The 19,070-nt window shown below is 37.4% G+C and overlaps 1 protein-coding gene across 1 annotated transcript in view; it reads left to right on the top strand.

Annotated features, from left to right (window-relative positions):
- The window catches only part of FMN2 (formin 2), a 251,351-nt gene that overhangs the window by 220,479 nt on the left and 11,802 nt on the right, over window positions 1–19,070 (top strand). Inside the window, 1 exon segment of the mRNA XM_019549808.1 lies at window positions 5,980–6,129. Coding sequence (XP_019405353.1) covers window positions 5,980–6,129 — 150 coding nt within the window.

Genomic DNA, 19,070 nt, shown 5'->3' with positions numbered 1-19,070 from the left:
AATCTTCTGATTCTGCCAAAAGGATTGTTCTGTCAGCCATGTGTTGCTGAAACACTTCATGTATCGTCTTTGCCTAGAAAACACCTATAACTGAAAGACCAAAGATTGAGGGGAAAAGAACAATTTTGTCATCTTTAGGTCATTTGAGAATTTCCGTAAAACAATGTAATGAATGAAAACTAGGTAGTAGAAGGCCCTATTGTGCTCCAGTGTTTTGATAGGATAGCAACATATTTGAAGAGCATGATGGAATAAATACATTAAACAGAACTGACAGTATTGGGCAATTGGGATCCATAAATGTCCTTACATATTAAGTGTTAGCTGTCCATCATTGTATTTAAAATAGGTAATAGACCACAAAATAAGGCTGCTACATATCTGTTAGTTTTATCCTTTATGTTGCATCTTTACTAGCAGAAGAGGAAATTCTCCAGAAGTTCTTCTAAAATTGTACATTTTTCCACTAAGTTTATTGGAGATGGAGATGAGGAAAATGGTTTAGAACACAAAATTATGCAAATAATGGAAAACTATTTTGGAATGGTGGGGGGGGGGGGAGGGAAGCTCTTCAGACGGTTTGTTTTCTGAGGAACAATATTCCTGTATTTACAAAATGCAAGCTGACAAGAATAGAAGATGAATGGCTCCTGGCAGTTAATATGCCATTATTAAAAACAAAGACTTTTTCTGCCTAAAAACTATAATTTTCTTAGCCAATTTTTAAAACATGTTTTTAAAATGCATTTGCATTTTTACAAGCAATTGTTTTCCTCTTTTTGGCCAAGGATAGCACAAGGCTAGTCAAAGCAGAGCATAAAAGTATTGTCAATACCCTAAAACCATAAGAAATTAAAACCATAAGAAATAGACAACTTGGGCATCTGCCTTTTGAGTCCCATCCCTCCCCTACTCTGTAATTTGCCACCTCTTAAACTATAAGGTTGGTCCCCATTTTCCCTTTACCTCTGAAGAGGAGGAAAGTGCTCATTTTCACCTGTATGAGCTGCTTGAGGCCATGCAAATCCTAAAACCAACCTTAATGCTATAGATGAAATTTCCATTATTACATTTTCTCTTTAATACATTTAGATGTTTACAGAGAAGAAAAAAAATCTGTAGAGGCATTTTGCTCTAGGAAAAAAAAAAAAGAAAGAGAGAGCATGTGCTAAATATGACAATTTGCTTGACTAACTTGCCAAGGAGCAACCCTAAATACTTGCTATGTGTTGTAATCCTATTCTGATAGCCCCTTTTAAATTCAGCACTGATTCATATATCCTGCCATTCAACTTAAGCCCTTAAAATAAAACTCATATCAATTTAAATAGAGCCCTAATTTTTTTTGTACATGTATTCTTCTCATTTATGTGCATATACTGTGGGCTTTCTGATCAGTTTTACCTGTGACCATTCATCACTTAGTTACCATGTACTTTATGACTTGAATAAACCATTTGATGACTGGTTATTCTGAAATTCAAAATCTGGTATCACTGGTCTAGGAAGAAGGTCTTAGAAGATACTAGTTTAACCTCATCACTTGTTTAAATGAGTCTGGATAATATTGTACATTAACAATTGCTGATCATTTAATCTGCAAAACTGGAGTAATCAAGAACATCCAAACATATGTAAGCACTGGAAATCCTTCATTTGTTCAACAATACAGAAGAGGATTCCTTAAAAGTGCAAGTGTTTCTATGCTTAAACTGATCTCAGTTCTAGTTATGTGCCTGTAGGTGCTTTGTTTGGAAATCTGATGGATCATATTTTAACCAGCTCTCAGAGAGGTCAGTCAGGAATAGTGCCTCTACACATTAAATCCAAGCCATGTGTCTGGACTTATGGTTACCTTCTAATTTGTTGGCTCCTGGAGCCTGGTCAGTTCATTCTGAAGGAAGACTGTTTCTGTCTATTGCTGGGTATCACTTATTCTAATTAAATTATTGATTTGTTCCTCTATTTCCCTTCTACAGCAATAGGAATCTATATATCACCCACCACTTTCCCACAATTTTTTATTTATACTTGTTACCTGACCAGGTATGAATTTGAAGTAGTATCTGCAGTTTCCTAATAGGCCTTACAAAAAAAAAAAAAATTGAGTAAACCATGGCCTGTTCCCCCTCTCTGGAAAATATTTCTAATTGATTTTAAATGTATAGGTAGGAACCTTGGTGATAAACAAGATAACAAGTGATTGTCAGGTTTTCTGAATAATGCTGCCTGATTTTTCCATTTTATGTGCCTTTTTTCCTAGACGGAGAAACCATTTGGACAGCATAATCTCCTAGGTGTTAAAATAAACATAGAGCAAGGAATTCATTCACCCATATTCATTAGAAAATAACTGGTGAATTCAGTTATTAATCTAAAGAGGTTTTTGGAGGAGATGGAACAAGGGAAGGAACTATAACCACCTTTTCTAATCTGATTTCCTCATTTATTTTTGTCAAACACCACCACCTCCTTCAGTGTCTTAAGGGATTTAGAGATGTTTAAATGTTCTTTGAGGCCAAGGTAGCATATATGAACACCAATTTGAAATCCTTTTAACACATTTGGCCTTTGCCCTATCTGGATAAGACAGCAGTGTGAACATCAATGTCTTGTTTTTAATCAGGCTTGAAAAGTCATGCTGACTGGAGCAAAGCCACTGACCTCCCTTACCTCTATTAATCCCTGAAAATAGCTCCAAGCCCCTTCCTTCCCAACCTCTTTTTCTCTTTTTCTTTAAGACATGCAATAAGGGTTCAGGGGACTTAAACCCTTCATTGGAGGGTCTCTCGTTGCTTTATGAAAATTAAGTCTGCTTTTGGCAGTATACCCATTTTACATATAGAGAAATTGAGACGCACAAGGGCACATCTTACCAAAGCCACTGTAGGAACGCAGAAAATCTGGATTCCTGCTCCTCCCCATCAACACACACATTATGCCTGGTGAACATACAGAGATGAATAGCATAGTATCTTGCAGGTACTGCCTATGTTTTGATCTCAGAAAAGGGCTAGGGAAAGCATGTGCATGAGCTTGTCTTCTGATCATCTATAATGCAGAAGTTATGTGTTACGTGGCTTAGAAATGTGGTCTGGAATGGTAGTGGCCATTCTTAACAGTAATTCTGCTAGTCTTTCTTAATGTTGTCTAAATCCCATATTGTAGCAGAAGCATGTTTCGCAAAATAAGCCTTGAGGTCCACCTATTTTACCATAAGTGAACTGCAATAATAGATGTCTAGATCTTTGCCATGTTCTGTGAATATCCAAAGGTTCTGCTGCCTAAATAGTTATCAGTCTGTAAAACTCATTTTACGTTTGTTGCTTGTTCTTTGTCTTCCATGCGTTAATTCTGTTATCTTTTTCTTGAATTATTATATGGTATTCAATCTTTCCTGTGGTTTATAACTGCACACTGGGAGGTTGTTAACCACCATGTAAGAGAAGGTCCTTTTGACTGAAAAAGTTGAGACAAGTACTTTAGTTTTTTTCACCTGTGAATACAGGATGGATACCTTGATTCCTGGTAGTGCTTGTATCTTGGTACAAGTATGTTATAGCCTACGTTTTCTGCTCTTGTACCAGCAGGTATTAGAAAGGTGACAGGAACTTTACTAAGCTTCTAATGTTTCATATTTTAAAAGCAGATTAATTTATTTTCCCCTAAACTAGCTAGCACAAACTGACTGAGGACTTGTATTTCACTGTAACTGACTGAAGAAGACATAGCTAAATGTGGGTGTATAGCTAACTTAGCTATGCTGATATGGTTTCCAGCAAGATTAGCAATGATGAGAGAGAAATCCTGGCTAGCTCCTCAGAAAAATCTTTAGAATTTTTAATTTTAGCCTTCATGTGTTCAGTAGGTGTTTGTACCATTTATTGAACTCCTTGAGTATTTATCTATAGAAATTTGACTATCCTGTCTCCTTGCTTGCTAAGATGGTTTCCTGTATGGGTTTTATAACCTGTTGCCTCAAATTTAGAATGATTACCCAATATCTTACTCTTTTAATTTTCTTGACATTTGTGCAACCAGCAGCAGAGGTGCTTGCCGTGCTGGGGCCTCTGAACTCCTGATTTCATGGTATGTTACTCATCATTGGTGATCTTTGAGAAACATCATTAAAAATAGTCAGTGTTTGTTTTTTTTTAATGGCACTTTCAAAGTTCCCTGCTACCCTATAATGCTCTTGCCTCTCTATTGCTAAAGACCAAAGTCTTTATATGAAAAGACATTCTACATGAGTTATGCTCAGGGTCATAGGAGGCTTCTCCAATACAAAATTAGTGGAGGAATTAAAATTAGGTAGATGGAATGTAATTATGCTGTCTCAGATTTAGCTGGGATGATAGGCTCCATTTAGAAATGGTCACAATGTTTTAAAAGCCAGAAGACAGACTATGATGTTACATTGGGTACACTGACTTGCATGGAAGGCTTTATTCTTTCAAAGATTTTAGTGTTTCCTGATCAGGGTGCACTAGGCACACCTCTATTTAGCTTGTGGTTTAAGTTTCGTGATCTAGCTTTAGGCTATTGGTATGGTGGGGTTAGAGCAATTGGGTCCTTTTTAAATGTTTGGTGTATGTCTCTAATTAGTAGTTTATCATCTAATAATACTGTTATGGCATTATCTTGATGATACTCAGCTGGTGAAATTGTCTCCTTCCCTGCTTCCTCCCCCCCACACCAAAAAGTCTGTGACAAAATTCCCATTGACTTCATAAAGGCCAAGATTTCATTCCAACATCAATATGATGTAACAAGCAACATATGATTCATCAGTAGTTATTGTATGGGTGGTTGAACAGTAGTCATTTGAACAGAAACAAATACTCCTGAATACATTGTGAGCCATTTTGTTTTCCACTTTGTAAAAAAAAAATTAAAAAGCCCAAAAGGAAATTTCACAATGAACAAGTTGAAACTGAAATTATTTTCTTCTGGTAAAATGAAGTTTAAATGTTGAGGTTCCTAAATACATTTGAGATCGCTACCTTATTGTTCCCAGCTCTCTTGCTCAGTCTTAGTGAGTTATTTTGATTGCAATATTTACTTATGGCATTTCAACTCCATATATTTAATGGGTCAGGTCCTATTTTGTTATATTAACCATTTAAACAGTACTTCCATATGAAAGTGTAAACTGTTGCACCTTGCTTGTGTTCCTATAAACTGGGCCTGGAAAAGGCAGGTGTGCCCTCCTCAGCCGCTGCTTTCTGGGTGTGTCCAAACTGGGTTTTGGGTGCTCTAGAAGAACACTGAATAAATAAGAAGGGGAGTGGAGAGGAGTGGGGAAGGGGCAGTGCTGGAAGAGGAAAACATGCAAGCAATAAATCCATAGGAGCAAAGGTAATCCAGGTAATGGGATAGGAATCCATAGTCCCTGTTTAAACCATAATTAATCCAGTCTGTGGATGATTTCTTGTTCTGCAATTTGCTGTTCAGATTGGTTTTTAAAGGTTTGCTGCCAGAGAACAGCCGCCCTCAGGTCAGCAATGGAATGTCCAGGGAGGTCAAAGTGTTCTGCCGCAGGCCTGCATTTCTTTCTGAAGCTGACTGCATTTTCTGGACTGCTGCACATAGGTTGTTGTATTGTCAAAACACAGATGTAACAGAGGTGGTAAAACTGTACTCAGAACTACTATAGACTGATTTTTTTTTTTTAAATCTTTTATAATATAGCACAAAGGCAATGTGGGGCAGGCGTGGAATTCTCATATTGAAGGGATTAGAAGCAACTTCTATTTTGGCTTTAAAATGGACAATGCCTTGGTCAAAAACAGTGCGTGTGATGAACAACAGAAATTAACCAAAATGTGTACCATAAAAACATTACAGCTAGAGGTTCCACATATGTCAGTTTTGTTTCCAAGATTAATTGTGTACGAAGTCAATATTTGATGGGGAAGGAAAATACTGTAGCAGTAGATAATAAAATACTTGCTGGGTTTTTTTCTTTTCCTTTGACAGCTTTTTGGAAACTGCAGCTTATTTCTGCATGAAACCAAAAATGGGAGAGAAAGAGGTGTCCCCACATTCTTTCTTCAGTATTTGGCACGAATTCAGTTCGGACTTTAAAGATTTCTGGAAAAAAGAAAACAAGCTTATTCTGCAAGAAAGGTAAGTTTCTTCGTTTATGCAACAACTTTTTATAAAATATCACTAATGGGGAACAGTATTACAGAAAATAATTGTGGATACAAAATCCATCCAGTTGCCTTTTGAATAGCTTTTAATTCACTTCTTCTTACTGAACTTTTCCATGTTAAATATAACCTGAAAGCTGTAAACTCTATTAATGAGTAAAGATGTCAGTTTTCCCCAAAGCCTATAAGCCTCCTTTCCCACTTCTGCAAATATCATATGTCACTGTCAATCCAGGGTGTGAAAACAGATTCACTTGAGTCTTAAAAGTCATGGAGAAGTTTTCCATTCACATGTTATATTGAGTCATCAAAACACAACACATGATATACCCTGAAACATCTGCCATATAACAGGAAGACAAAAAATCTAAGCCCACTTAAATAAAATAAATAACCCCAAACTCCTTTCTCAGAGATGTCCCCTTGTCCCATTAGCTAAGTAAAATAGTATCGCTTGAGAAATCTTCGCTGCCTCGCAATAGAGCCTGTCTTTTGCCACAAAAAGTTATTGCTTTCTGGCCATTCTCTGAGTGTAAGAATGCTGCAATGGTTTAACAATGTTACAATATAAGCCCCAAATTTACATACATGTGCATTCAGATGACTTAACTTCATGCATAAGCAGTGAAATGGAAAATTACTTGAAAGCATAAATGCTTGCAGGATTGAAATATTCAAAATTAGTCACTAGTTGAGGTTTAGGAATTTCATCAAAAGTGGGCCTGTGTTTAGAAGTGTTGAACACTCCAAATCTCCACTGAAATCAGATTATGTTGTGGGGCCAGATCAACGGAAGCTGTACCTAGAAAACCAAGTTAAATAGTTTATATTTAAGTAATAGGGACTGTATTGTAAAGTGAACATCTTTTTCATAATTAAGCTAATTAATTGCTGGACTGTGATTCTGCTGCAAGTGTATGGTACATACATGAACACAGTGCAGCTACTCTCTGGGGGAGGCACTTTGTTTTATTGCCCGTCTGAAATAATCTCATGTAACTAAGTATCTCTTTTCAGTATTTAGCTGTCAGCTCAAGCTAATGCTGTCTCAAGTTCTCCAGGCTGGCATTTAGCAGCCAGTTTTGCACAAGATCACTCTATCTTGTATTTCCAAATATTCTGTTTAAAAATAGTCTTTTCAAAACTGTTTTTCTCTTTTCAGATCATTGGGTTATTTTCCCATAAACAAATAATACTCACTATATTTTTTCTCTTTATATAAAAGAAGTCCCCCAGGAGGACGATCTGTTATTCTTTTAAAGTTCATATTTTGGAAAATTTTGAAAACACTCTTGAAATATTCTGCCAATCAAGCAAATTCTTATTTGCTTTTCTTGTTTTTCTAATTTTGAATGACAAGAGAAGTTTGAATGTGAAAAGGCTCTTTCAAGATTCATTTGATGGTATTTTTTATTACCCTAGTTAAATTGGATTGATAACATGGATATAGTGCACCCCCAGCCCATCCACCCACCACTTGGTATGGAGATGATGAACATCTAAAGAAAAGGTTCATGAATATCTATGGGGACCATTGTGTGGCTGGAATGCCTGTGGGAGTGTAAATAAGTTATGGTACTCCCTTCTTCCTCTAAAAAGCAATAAAAATATAAGGACAGAACTTTTCCTGGTGTAAACCGTCATAACACCATGGAAGTTGGTGCCAAGATCTGACTTACAGTTTTTACAATGAGTTATGTTTCTCTGAGGTTCAATGACTGACATATGCAATAAATATTCCACTGAGAGTGGATGGCTTAGTGTTGTGCAAATACCCTCTCATGAAAATACAAGGATTTTCTTTGTGACAATACATGCTCCTTGAATACTGCTGATATTATTTATACCTATGGCCACAGTCAGAAGATTTTGGTGTCTATATCTTACAAAGGTATCTAATACTTATATTTGAGGAACAGAATCTTGACCCTATTGAAGTTAATGGAAAAACTCCTTTTGACTTCACTAGGGTTAGGATTTTCCCATTTGCTTTTTGATAGCACAGTAATTGCTTCTCTCTACCTGTGTTTGTTGTATCAAGTTATTCTCTGTAGCTAATAAGGAAAAGTAGAGTATCAAGACATTTATCACTGCTAGGATGCTGTCTGTACACATTTGCTGGCAATAAAATCTTTCTGTGACAGGTCTAAGACCTTTTGTTTCATTAACTGCTTGCGGTTAACAGCATAACTCAGTTGTGATCATGTTTATAAAATCTTTTGCCACAACATCACTCCTTTACCTTTGTTTGAGTGAGAAAAGGTTTTAGCTTTAATAAGGCTACACCGTGAGCTGAATTTCTGGCATAGTTTTAATGCCCTCAGACATGGAATACAAAGGGACGGCAATTGCCTGTTTATAATAGCAACTTCTTATCCAATTTCTGTGAATGTGAAACAAATTGTTAATACAATAACTCACCTAAAGACCTTCACAGATGGCATTTTCTAAGGTGTACCCTGATATTGCAGACGCACTAAAAACGCATGTGTTTAAACAAAGCAGTCAGACATTTATATGCAAAAGATAAACAGAAAAGTATGCAGTCTTGGTATCTCTTAGCTACGAGCTGAGAGAAAACGCAAAGAAAAATGGTGCAAGGTTCAGACCAAATTCATTTTTCTGAAGTTTTCTACTGCTTCTGCTCAATTGTGTCAGATGAAATAAAGCAGAAGTGGAAAATACCAGCTGGAGAGAAAATTATAGAAGATAAACTGTTGAATACAGTAGCAATAAAAAGATAAATGCACCTGAAATTTACACTTAAAGCATAGTTCTGTCAGTAGTTCTCTTGCAGTTTTCTTAACAGCAGAGTGTTTGGTAGCAACACTATAGTCAAGGTTAAGTTGAGCATTCTGTCCTAAATCACTGTCTGTCTTGTTTATAATATTCTCAAAAATGTACTGTTTAGGCTAAAAATTTTTGTGCTGGGTTTCAGACTGAAGGCAAGTTTTTTTTTAAAGTCTGTACAATATCCATGAAACCATTTTTATGTACATTAACCTTTTTTTTTCCCCAAGAAACTATTTTGCATTTTAAGAGATTGCTGTGTAGTAGCCAAACCATTTTGCCTGAAATTCAACCTTGTCTGATATGATCTCGTCAGAAAGAAATCATGTCTCATACATTTGCATGAAATTGGTACCGAATTAAGCTCTGTTATACCGGTGGAACCCCCTTAATAAAATGTCGATGTCAATTTTGAATGGACAAACTTTAAGCAATCTCATGTTGATTCCTCCCCTCTATATTTTTAGTGCACCCATACATTCCAGTCAGGCACATTTTGAGAGCTCTGCAAATGCATCTACCAGTATATGTTACCCACCACATCACATACACTTTAAAATAGGTTACCAGCTGGGAAGTGCCAAAGAAAGGCTGCCACATCTGCCCTGACCTCTTCTAATGTCAGTTTGAATGGAGCTTCCCAAACTCCATGTAGGCCTGTCAAGCTTTCTTTTCAGCACATACACATATGCATGTACATTCATGTAAGTAGCTCCATGCCCTGAAAGACAGAGTGCACTCTGGAACATTAGGCATATGCAGCTGCAGAGAACCCTATATAAGGGTTCACCCTTATTGCGTGCAACCTCTTGCCTTAAGAGAGAAATAAAAAATCCTCAAATACATTACTATATTTCTCTTGGGCAAAGTAAGATTAGATGTAATCAACACATATGTGAGCAAGTTGCTAGCAATTGAAAGAATGCAGAAAAAAACAGTGCTGGAAGTGATGCATTTTTTCCCCCCAGTGTTAGCACTGAACTTATAGCATATCCAGAGTTAGCGTCACTGTGCAATTGGAGGAGAACATCAAAACCTCTTCTGATTATGCAGAAGCAGTAGCAAGAGGACCAAATCTGATATATTTCTCAAATATGAATTTGCAGTTCCATGTTCAGGTGAAATGCTTACAAAATCCTAGATATTTGATATTGTTCAGTAAGAAGTTTTCTGGTCCTCCTTAGTTTGCCAAGCTACCTATCTGTGTATTTATTTGTATTTACCCCTTTTCTCAGAAATCAGTTCCTTTTATTCTCCCATTTTGTTTTTATTAGTGTATGTGTTTGGTTTTTCTCTGAATTCTTTCTGGCTTCACTGTCTCTTGGTAGAAATGAAATGCCCAGCATCAAATGTTGGGACTTGGCACTCTTCAGCCTGGAGAAGAGAAGGCTCAGGAGGGGGTAGGGACTTGGTGGTGGCTTACAAGTATAAAAGGGGCGTGCATCTGGACCTGGGAGAACAGTTGTTCACCAGGGCTCCCCAAGAGATAACAAGGTCTCATGGCCAGAAACTCCTGAAAAGCTGACGTAAGAAAAAGCTGCTTTGCAATCCATGTATCCAGGGTCTGGAACAGACTCCCCACCCCCCAGAGGTGGTGCAAGCACCTACTCTGGACTCATTCAAAAGGTGTCTGGATGCTTATCTTGCTGGGATCATTTGACCCTAGCAGACTTCCTGCCTATGGCAGGGGGCTAGACACAATCTCATGAGGTCCCTTCCAGCCGGATGTCTATGAAAGTTATTAAATCTATTAAATGTGTTGTTTGAAATTTGGTTGTGCTTGTGCCTAATTAGAGAGAAAGCAGCACCTTTATTTCCCTTGATGTCTAATGAAGGGAGAGAGAAGTGCTGGGCAAGAGCACCTATGCAATATTTCTGAGGACTGGAGAAGTCAAGTCAGGGAGGGAAAGAAGCTGCATAAAAACCTGAAGAGAGAAAGGATTAGGGAAGGAAAAACCTATGAAGAAGGCAATTTTAAATCTTTTCCTGCAAATCCAGAGGAAAGTGCTTTTCTCCCAAAGGGAGATCCCGCTGAGTAAGGAGACATATTCATCATTTAAAAAAAAATTAAATTGCAGCCATTTTCTAGGACAGTCAAATACATAGGGAGTAAATCCTTGCTTAGAGTATAGTTACATACACATTGCATTCTTGCTGTGTCTTCCATCGATCTGGAGAGCAGAGTCTGTGTTTCATCACTTGTGGAGTTGTACTTTTCATTAAAAAAAATAAGTGAGGAAAAAGTATTATTTGTAATGAAGGGATTTTTTTAACCATGTTATCTCTGGCTGAAGGTGGTAACAAGGCTTTCAGGGTTCAGTTTAAATCAGAGTAAAAAAAAAAAAATCTGCTACCTTAAAATGCCAATATAATTTGAGAAGACTTATAGTTTTATTAAAATTTGATGGACCTTTCAGTGAATGAAAAGAAACGCCACTGCATCAGGACGAAAAAGTTAATCAGCCCTGTGTCTCCCTTTTTTGGGGTAGCATGCAATGCACAGGAGCTCCTTTTGTATCTGTCCCCACTCTGTCCCCCTGTTGCCTCAAGTCGCTCAACTTGCTGCAATATTAAAAGAGTAGAGGAAGAGTTAAAAGGAGGGTCTGGAGGGCTTCTAAATGTGTGTGAAATAGATTGATAAGATGCTCTTCTTGATCCTCACATTTAGCAATTCCAGCAATTAGAATTCAACTGACCCCTGGATGTGTGTGAAAGAAGAGCATATACACGAAGGCCCACCTTCTGGCATAACTGTTCAAGTCTCTGCATGCACCTCACACTTAAGTTTGAGAATTTAGTTTAACTGACTCCATCCAACCTTTTAAACTCCCAAGATAAATCTTTGACATTTTAAAAATAATCTATAAACTCCAAAAATGTACTTCATGCTGGCCTGTAATAGTTGCCCGTTCCCGTAAGAATAGCAGTTAAGCTGGCACCTGGCGTGTCACACTGTGTACATCTAGATGAAAGGGAGATTCCTGGCCAACATGTCTCCACAGCTCATTGATCTCTCTCTGCAGAAAGACTGGTATGTCTCCCTACAGATTCCTTGGCAGGATGATTTAAAACTTGCTGTTGAGCAATTTTAAGTCTGGCATTAGGTATCTGTGCACTGCACGGTAAGGAGCACACAAGTTAGCTGCCACTGTTGCTTGCAAAAAAGGGCATTAAATCACATAGCATGAGCTATGTCTTCCCAAAACAATCTAAAGGATCTTTTGTTAACACTTTTAATAAGAACCAGTGAATTAGACCTGAGAAGGAGAGATCTGGGGACGCTGGGGAATATTTGCTTAGAAAGTAATGTGGGAGAAGGAGGAAGGGTAGAAAGTGGCCACAGTATACCTTCTGTATATCATTCCTGTGAGGCTGAAAATAGGTAGCATTGCCTAGGAAGACCATGCTTCCAAACTGATGTAAAATTATTTTATATTCTCTGCATGATGGAAATCATAAGGGTTTTGGGGGAGAGTCATGTTAAAAAATTATTGTTTATATATTTGCTTATTTACGACTGCTGACCTCATTACTAGTACATTTTTATTTCTCACTGATCAACCTAGGATTCAATGTAGCTAGTTCTTACCTTTACCTTATATGACAGCAATATTTGAGAACAGAATGCATCTTATGTGCCTCCCAACTGCATTTTTTCTTATGAGACATCATGTTTTTTAATGTTGGAAATGGCTTCTAAAGAGATTGTCTTTATATTTTAATATAAGGAAGTTAAAGTTATTTTAAATAAACATGATATGTCAAAAAAAGAAGCACACTAATATTACAAAAAGGTACTTCACAAAGAGCAGGCTATAGGGAAAGTAGCAACCCAAAATTTCAGCAAATGTGTTCCTTTCCTTGCCCACTACAGCCTGTGTTGTGTTAAAATGTAAGGTAGTAGGATGTTTTCTTGTTTGGAATGAGTTATCACTTCTGTTTCTGAGGAGTTGACTTCCTAAAAAGAACAACCTTTTTGACCTAAAATTCTTGATACCAGGTGGGAGTTAATTTTTGAAACTATTAGACTAAACCTTCATTTTGCAATTTTAGATAATGTAAGACAAGTGAAATAGTGAATGTTCTCCATTAATGTATATACAGCGATGAAGCAGCTTACATGATTATGGAGTACAAGATATAGGTTGACCTCATAAACCCCTGCCTCATTAAATGCTTCTTTTCTTTGGGTTTGCAGCCCATGTGAGGACAGATTTGAGAATACTCTAACCACAGCCAGTCAAGGAACTTGCCCTTTTTTCTATTCCTAAGATAATGTATGGCAAGATAATACATAGCTGTGTAGGACAGAGGTTACATACGAAGCATATGTTAATGCAGTTTATGCCTGAAAAGATTCTTGGCATTTTCTTTTAGGCTATAGTTCTGTAATTTAGGTGCATAGGAGTTAATCCCATTGAACTCAATTGGCTCTACTTGGATGTATATGTTGGTCACTTGTATAAGTGAGCCCAGGATCAGGGCCCCATTTTATATCAACCTATACTGGATGTATAAGTGAGATTGTTCATAAATGAACAATCCTTGAAATATTCTTCAGTATTTATTGACCAGGTGAATATTGCTTTCATGAAAATTTGAAAAGCTTCATATATTTTCTGGCTACAAAATGATATGACTGAATAATGGATGTGGACTCCCCCCCTTCCCCCCCCCCCAATGTAGGGGGAACATGTGATTCTTAATGTATAAATAGCTAACTTTCAAAGACTAGTACAATGGCACCTGAATAAAACATATGGTGCAAATTTTCATCAACTTGGTGCCAGTGTTGTACATTTTTAACATCACATTGAATGGTTGCAACAATTTGATTCAGCTCATTTTGTTCTTTTTTTCACTCTCTCTTACTCCCCCCTCCATCACTTTCCCACAAAGAACAACTTCAAAAAATGGAGAGTACATAGAAATTTTCCAATATTGAAAAAATATTGACTATTTTTTTTAAAAGAAAAGTTTGCTTACTTTTATTTGTAGCATAAAATATCTTTGGGGAAAATTATGCTTTTTTTTGGAAAGGGACAGAAATGAATCCCTACTGTATTAAATATGGATATTCAAATATTATTATAACAATTTCATAATAAGAGATTGATTTACAAAAATTTGATAGATCTTTATCATAGAGTTTGTTCTGAATGAGTGAACTCTCAGAATGCATGCAGGCCAAGTATCTAGTGATCAGGCACTGTGTGCCCACTGAAGTCAGTGGCTGGACATAAGGTTGTAGTTTGTGGTGGTATTTTTTTCAAGAAAAAAATAAAAGTTGCTACTACAAAATTTATTTTCATAATTCTGTGAATGTATTGCAGCAATCAACTAATCTGCCCACCCTACCTTTGTTGAACTTTGATATATAATAATAAAGATAAAAATATGAATGTGACTTTCCTCAACAGTTACTTAGAAGAATGGTTCTACTTACTCTTGTGGTGATCGGAAGGGATTCTTTTCTCTGTCGTCTCCCTTTGCCTTCTTTGTCCACCAGCATTGGTCCTTCTCTTCCCAGCTTGCCAGTCTTTGTCTTGCATGGTTCCTTCATGTTCTACCACAACCTTATGTCTATTGCATACTTAACAGGTGTCCTTTGCCTTTCCTATTGTCTCCATTTCTGTTATCCCTACACCAATTATCCTACATTCTCCTCTGTTGCCTTCAGTGCCTCACTTTCTTCTCTCTTTTATTTTTTATTTTTTACCTTCACTCTTTTCTCTCCTAGTTAATGTTCCACCTGAAGTTCCTAGAATATAAAGATATTGGACCCAAATAATGCTATGTGGTATTTAGAATTTGCTGTCCCATTGAAAAATCACATATTTTGATATTTTTTGTCTCATATCAGGATCAAAAGTTAAAATGTTTCAGTTTCACATAAGGAAGTATTTCAAAAAATAGTTTGCATGTCACAAGCTTTGGTTTCAGTTGAAATGAAAAAAATCACCATTTTGAAAATGAAATGGTTTGAACTGAGTTGAAATTCTTCATTTTAAGGCAGTTCAACATTGAATCACATTTCCTATTGATATAATGCCTAACAGGAATTCTAATGTGGATGCCTGATCATCTCTTTTTATCCTATGGGCCAGGTTCCTTCCCCAAACTAAATGTCTCAGGATGACCATGTAGCGAAGTCAGAGAACAAAACATGTTAGATGTTGGGAGACTTGAATCCTCAGAGGGGCCCAGCCATACGAGAAACTCCTATATAGCAGTGCATGACAACTAAATAGAATACTGAGCTAATTCAAAAATAAATTAAACATTTTGGATCAGTTTAGCCAAACTAAACCCATCGTTCAACCAGTCCAGAAAGAAATCCCACTGGGAATGTTGATTTCTACAGAAACTATATTTTCCATTGCAGAATCATTCCAATGCAAAAAATTTAATCAACTGTCTTAGCCTAATCGACTGCTAAAGATCACTAAGGACTTCAGTGGGGATTAACGGGTGCCTTCCAGTATTCCAGCTTAAAATTGGAAAAGCATAATGTTGAAGTAATCAAGGGAGTTATGCCAGTTTGCATCATCTGAGGGGGTAGGGGGAAACTAGATATATTTGCAAATCTTGTTCAGAAGAAGAGCCTAGACCACTGTACAACAGTGACATGCATTGTTTGAGAAATAACACATCAAACTAGTACATTAAACTACTAGTTTAGAGTTCTGAGAAAAAGTTAAATATGTTATTCAAAGTCTGGTCCAAATTGTTGACAGAGGAGGATAATATCCAGGGTTCTGATACAGGTTAGTTTCTATTTTAAGTGGTCAGATTAAACCATTTTAATCTATTTGTCCTTGGTCTTTTAAGCCAAAGTATGATTAATCACTATACTTTCGGCCAACTATTGTCTGCTGTATGGTCCTTAAAGGAACAGTGCAAGGAATTAGCTGTGATGTCAGGATAGTCCGGTACATAACCCCTATGTTGGCAGGCTGAAATTAGGTTTCATTTGTCAGTTTCATGGGACCAGGTAATTATTAATGTGATTCTTATCTGTACAAAAATCTTTGCACTGAGTTACTGAATCGCTTTCATTTCATCACTTCATCCCTGATAGCTTCGAATAGAAGGTTCTACATTTTTCCTCTGTAAAGAACTTTATCACATGCAGTAATATTGTTGTCCACCAAAATCTATCTTTAATAAATACTCAAATAATATGTGTTCTTGTGCATGTACACACAAACACAATTATGCAAACAGTGAAATACAAATTAAGCAATAATGCAATTGATTTAAATAATCACATTTAGGTCTGCTGTTCAGAAACAGTAACTTTAAGCTATTTTAGTGTTACAAAACAATTGTTTGCCCAACGAAAGCATAATCCACACAAAACTATCTATAATGCTTTTTAGCAGGCAACATGCATTGTATTTTATTTCAACTGATGAAAAACATTTGGCTATTAAATCTATAAAAACATTTGATTTCCTTTACTCTTTTTTTTTTTTTTTTTTTAATAGTCTTACAAGGTATTCAATTTATGCAGGCAAGATCATTTTGGGTTCCATTTACTGCATGGTCAAAATGTAGTTACCAGGTCTGCATTAGCTCACAATGAGAACCTACATTGTGACCACCTCTGCATGTAACATTCCAGTCCTGTCAGTATGTTTAAATTTGTCGTGTACTACTAGACTCTAGTGAAGTGTAAAGGTATCTCCACCAAGCCTAGTTGGAGCCAGCAGGAAATGAATCTGTCTGCCACAGATACTTATTTAGACAAAATTATTAATGCTTAGTGGCAGGAAAGTGGCTCCCCTTCTCATTGGATTGAATGATGAGAGACATTCTCACAGCCTTGATAAGGTTGTGGTCAGGCTGGCGTTTGGTTTAGAAGGTAGATAAAATGATTCTGACTTCAGGGCAAGGACGTCTGGTTTCTTTTTCCTGTATCTGTGCCAAAGTGCATCTCCCTTATTCATCTTGCAAACTGCCTTTAAACTTAATCATGGTGAACATGTTGCATGTGTTTCCCTGGCAATAAATAGAGGGGAGAGGGAGGTGAAAGTGCTAGAAACCCCCCCACAATTTTATGATGATAGAAACAAGAAACTTCTCTCTTTGTTTAGATTAACCCCCACTAAACTAGCCAAATCTTCTTGAAAGGCAGGTTCTGAAAACAGTTTTGTGTTGTATAACTACTAGTTAAAATAGTACTTATATTTACAAATACTTCTGGATTGTGCATGATATACATGTGATACACATGTCCTGAATATTTATATACATGTTCTGAATATTTTCATTTAACATGGGAAGAACCAGGGGACAATGATTTTTAAAGACAATGTGACTGACAATGTTACACATGAAGTTTTATATGTGCTATTTTATTTTTAAATGGAAGCAAATTAAGTGAGACAAAAGCTTTGTAGAGACGAGCTTCTTTGGGTGGAGTGTAAGGACATGTGGGTGCCAATCTAGTAAAGCATTTAGGCACATGCTTAATTTAAATATTTGAATAGTTCCTATCATAGTAGCTGTTTCTCTGACCCTTCCTGGTCTTTTCAAATGTACCTTTTCTTCAGCCCTAAGTTTTCAGTTGCCTTAGGAGTAAATTAATATTTTTCTCTCTAAAACAAATTTTTGTGCTGCAGCCCCTGGTCCTAACCTTGATTAGCTGAGTTGATATGACTCAGGTTCAGTACCTGCATTTCTGTTGCATCTAAGAGGAACAGCCAAAGGTTAGTACTGTAGTGAAAAAGCCTTTCTGCTCCATCTTGTGGTTTAAATATAATGAAAGTATTTAAGAGAAAAAAAATCTTTAAAATGATAAATCAGTCTATATGCATGTCCACCTTTCCTTAAGGCTTGTTATTCTCTGAATCTGGGGAATGTCAAGCTGCTTCAAACATCCTATCCACAACCTCTGTCTTTGGCAGCCTAATTTCCTAGACTGCTTTTAATAATTGTTGCCATGTTCCTTTCTTGAGAAAACTTTCTGACTCATCTTTTAATCTCCCTGGGAAGGTCTACACTACTCCTGAGGAACCTTCTCAAGCACTGTCTGCCCAGATGGGCTAAACTCATTGGACCAGCAGAGAAGCCACTCTGAGAATGTTTCACAATCACTCTTGAGCTACCTGTCTCACCAGGCTACTCATAGCTGTGGATGGCACACTGGAGTACTTGGGTCACCTCTGTATTTCCTGGCATGTTGTGTACAAGGGGCAGCAGGTGGACAGGATGTGTTTGACAACCATCCCAAAGAGTGCTGGGAACTTTGGCCTAGAACCTGGAAATATATTCTCATCCTGTGATTGTTCTTCTTCCTTTTAATTATTGGGAGGTTTATTTCTTTGAAGCTGCTGCATTGTTTCTTCCAGATGCCTCCACTCCCTATATCACAATAAATCAGTACTCTCATTCAGGAAATGGGAGAAGACTGAGAAAAAAAACACACGATTCATAGATTCATAGATACTAGGGTCAGAAGGAACCTCAATAGATCATCAAGTCCAACCCCCTACCTAGGCAGGAAAGAGTGATAGGGTCAGATGACCCCAGCCACATGCCTTCTTTTAAAGACCCCCAAGGTAGGGGAGAGCACCACCTCTCTTGGAAGCCCATTCCAAATTTTGGCCACCCTTACTGTGAAGGACTTTTTCCTGCTATCCAGCCCAAATCTGTGCTCTGTCACCTTGTTACCCCAAGAGGTGCCCTGGGGAACAGAGCATCTCCCATCCCTTGCTGTGTCCCCCTAATGAATTTGTAGGTGGCCACAAGATCACATCTCAGCCTTCTCTTGTGGAGACTGAAGAGGTCCAGGTCCGTCAGCCTCTCCTCACAGGGCTTGTCCTATAAGCCCCTAACCATACAAGTGGCCCTCTCGAGTCTACCAACATCCTTCCTGAAGTACAGTGCCCAAAACTGGACACAGTGCTCCATCTGCAGTCTGACCAATGCCACATAGAGGGGAAGTATCACCTCCTTGGATCTATTTGTCATGCATCTGCTGATGCATGATAAAGTCTGGTTAGCTTTGCGGATGATTTCATCACACTGATGACTCATGTTCATCTTGGAGTCCAGTACGACTCTGAGATCCCTTTCTGCTTCTGTGTTGCTGAGAGGGTCACTTTCCAGCCAGTAGGT

Source organism: Crocodylus porosus, unplaced genomic scaffold (assembly GCF_001723895.1).
Source record: "Crocodylus porosus isolate Cpor-Errol unplaced genomic scaffold, CroPor_comp1, whole genome shotgun sequence".
NCBI lineage: Eukaryota > Metazoa > Chordata > Crocodylia > Crocodylidae > Crocodylus > Crocodylus porosus.
This window is presented reverse-complemented; position numbering and strand designations above follow the sequence as displayed.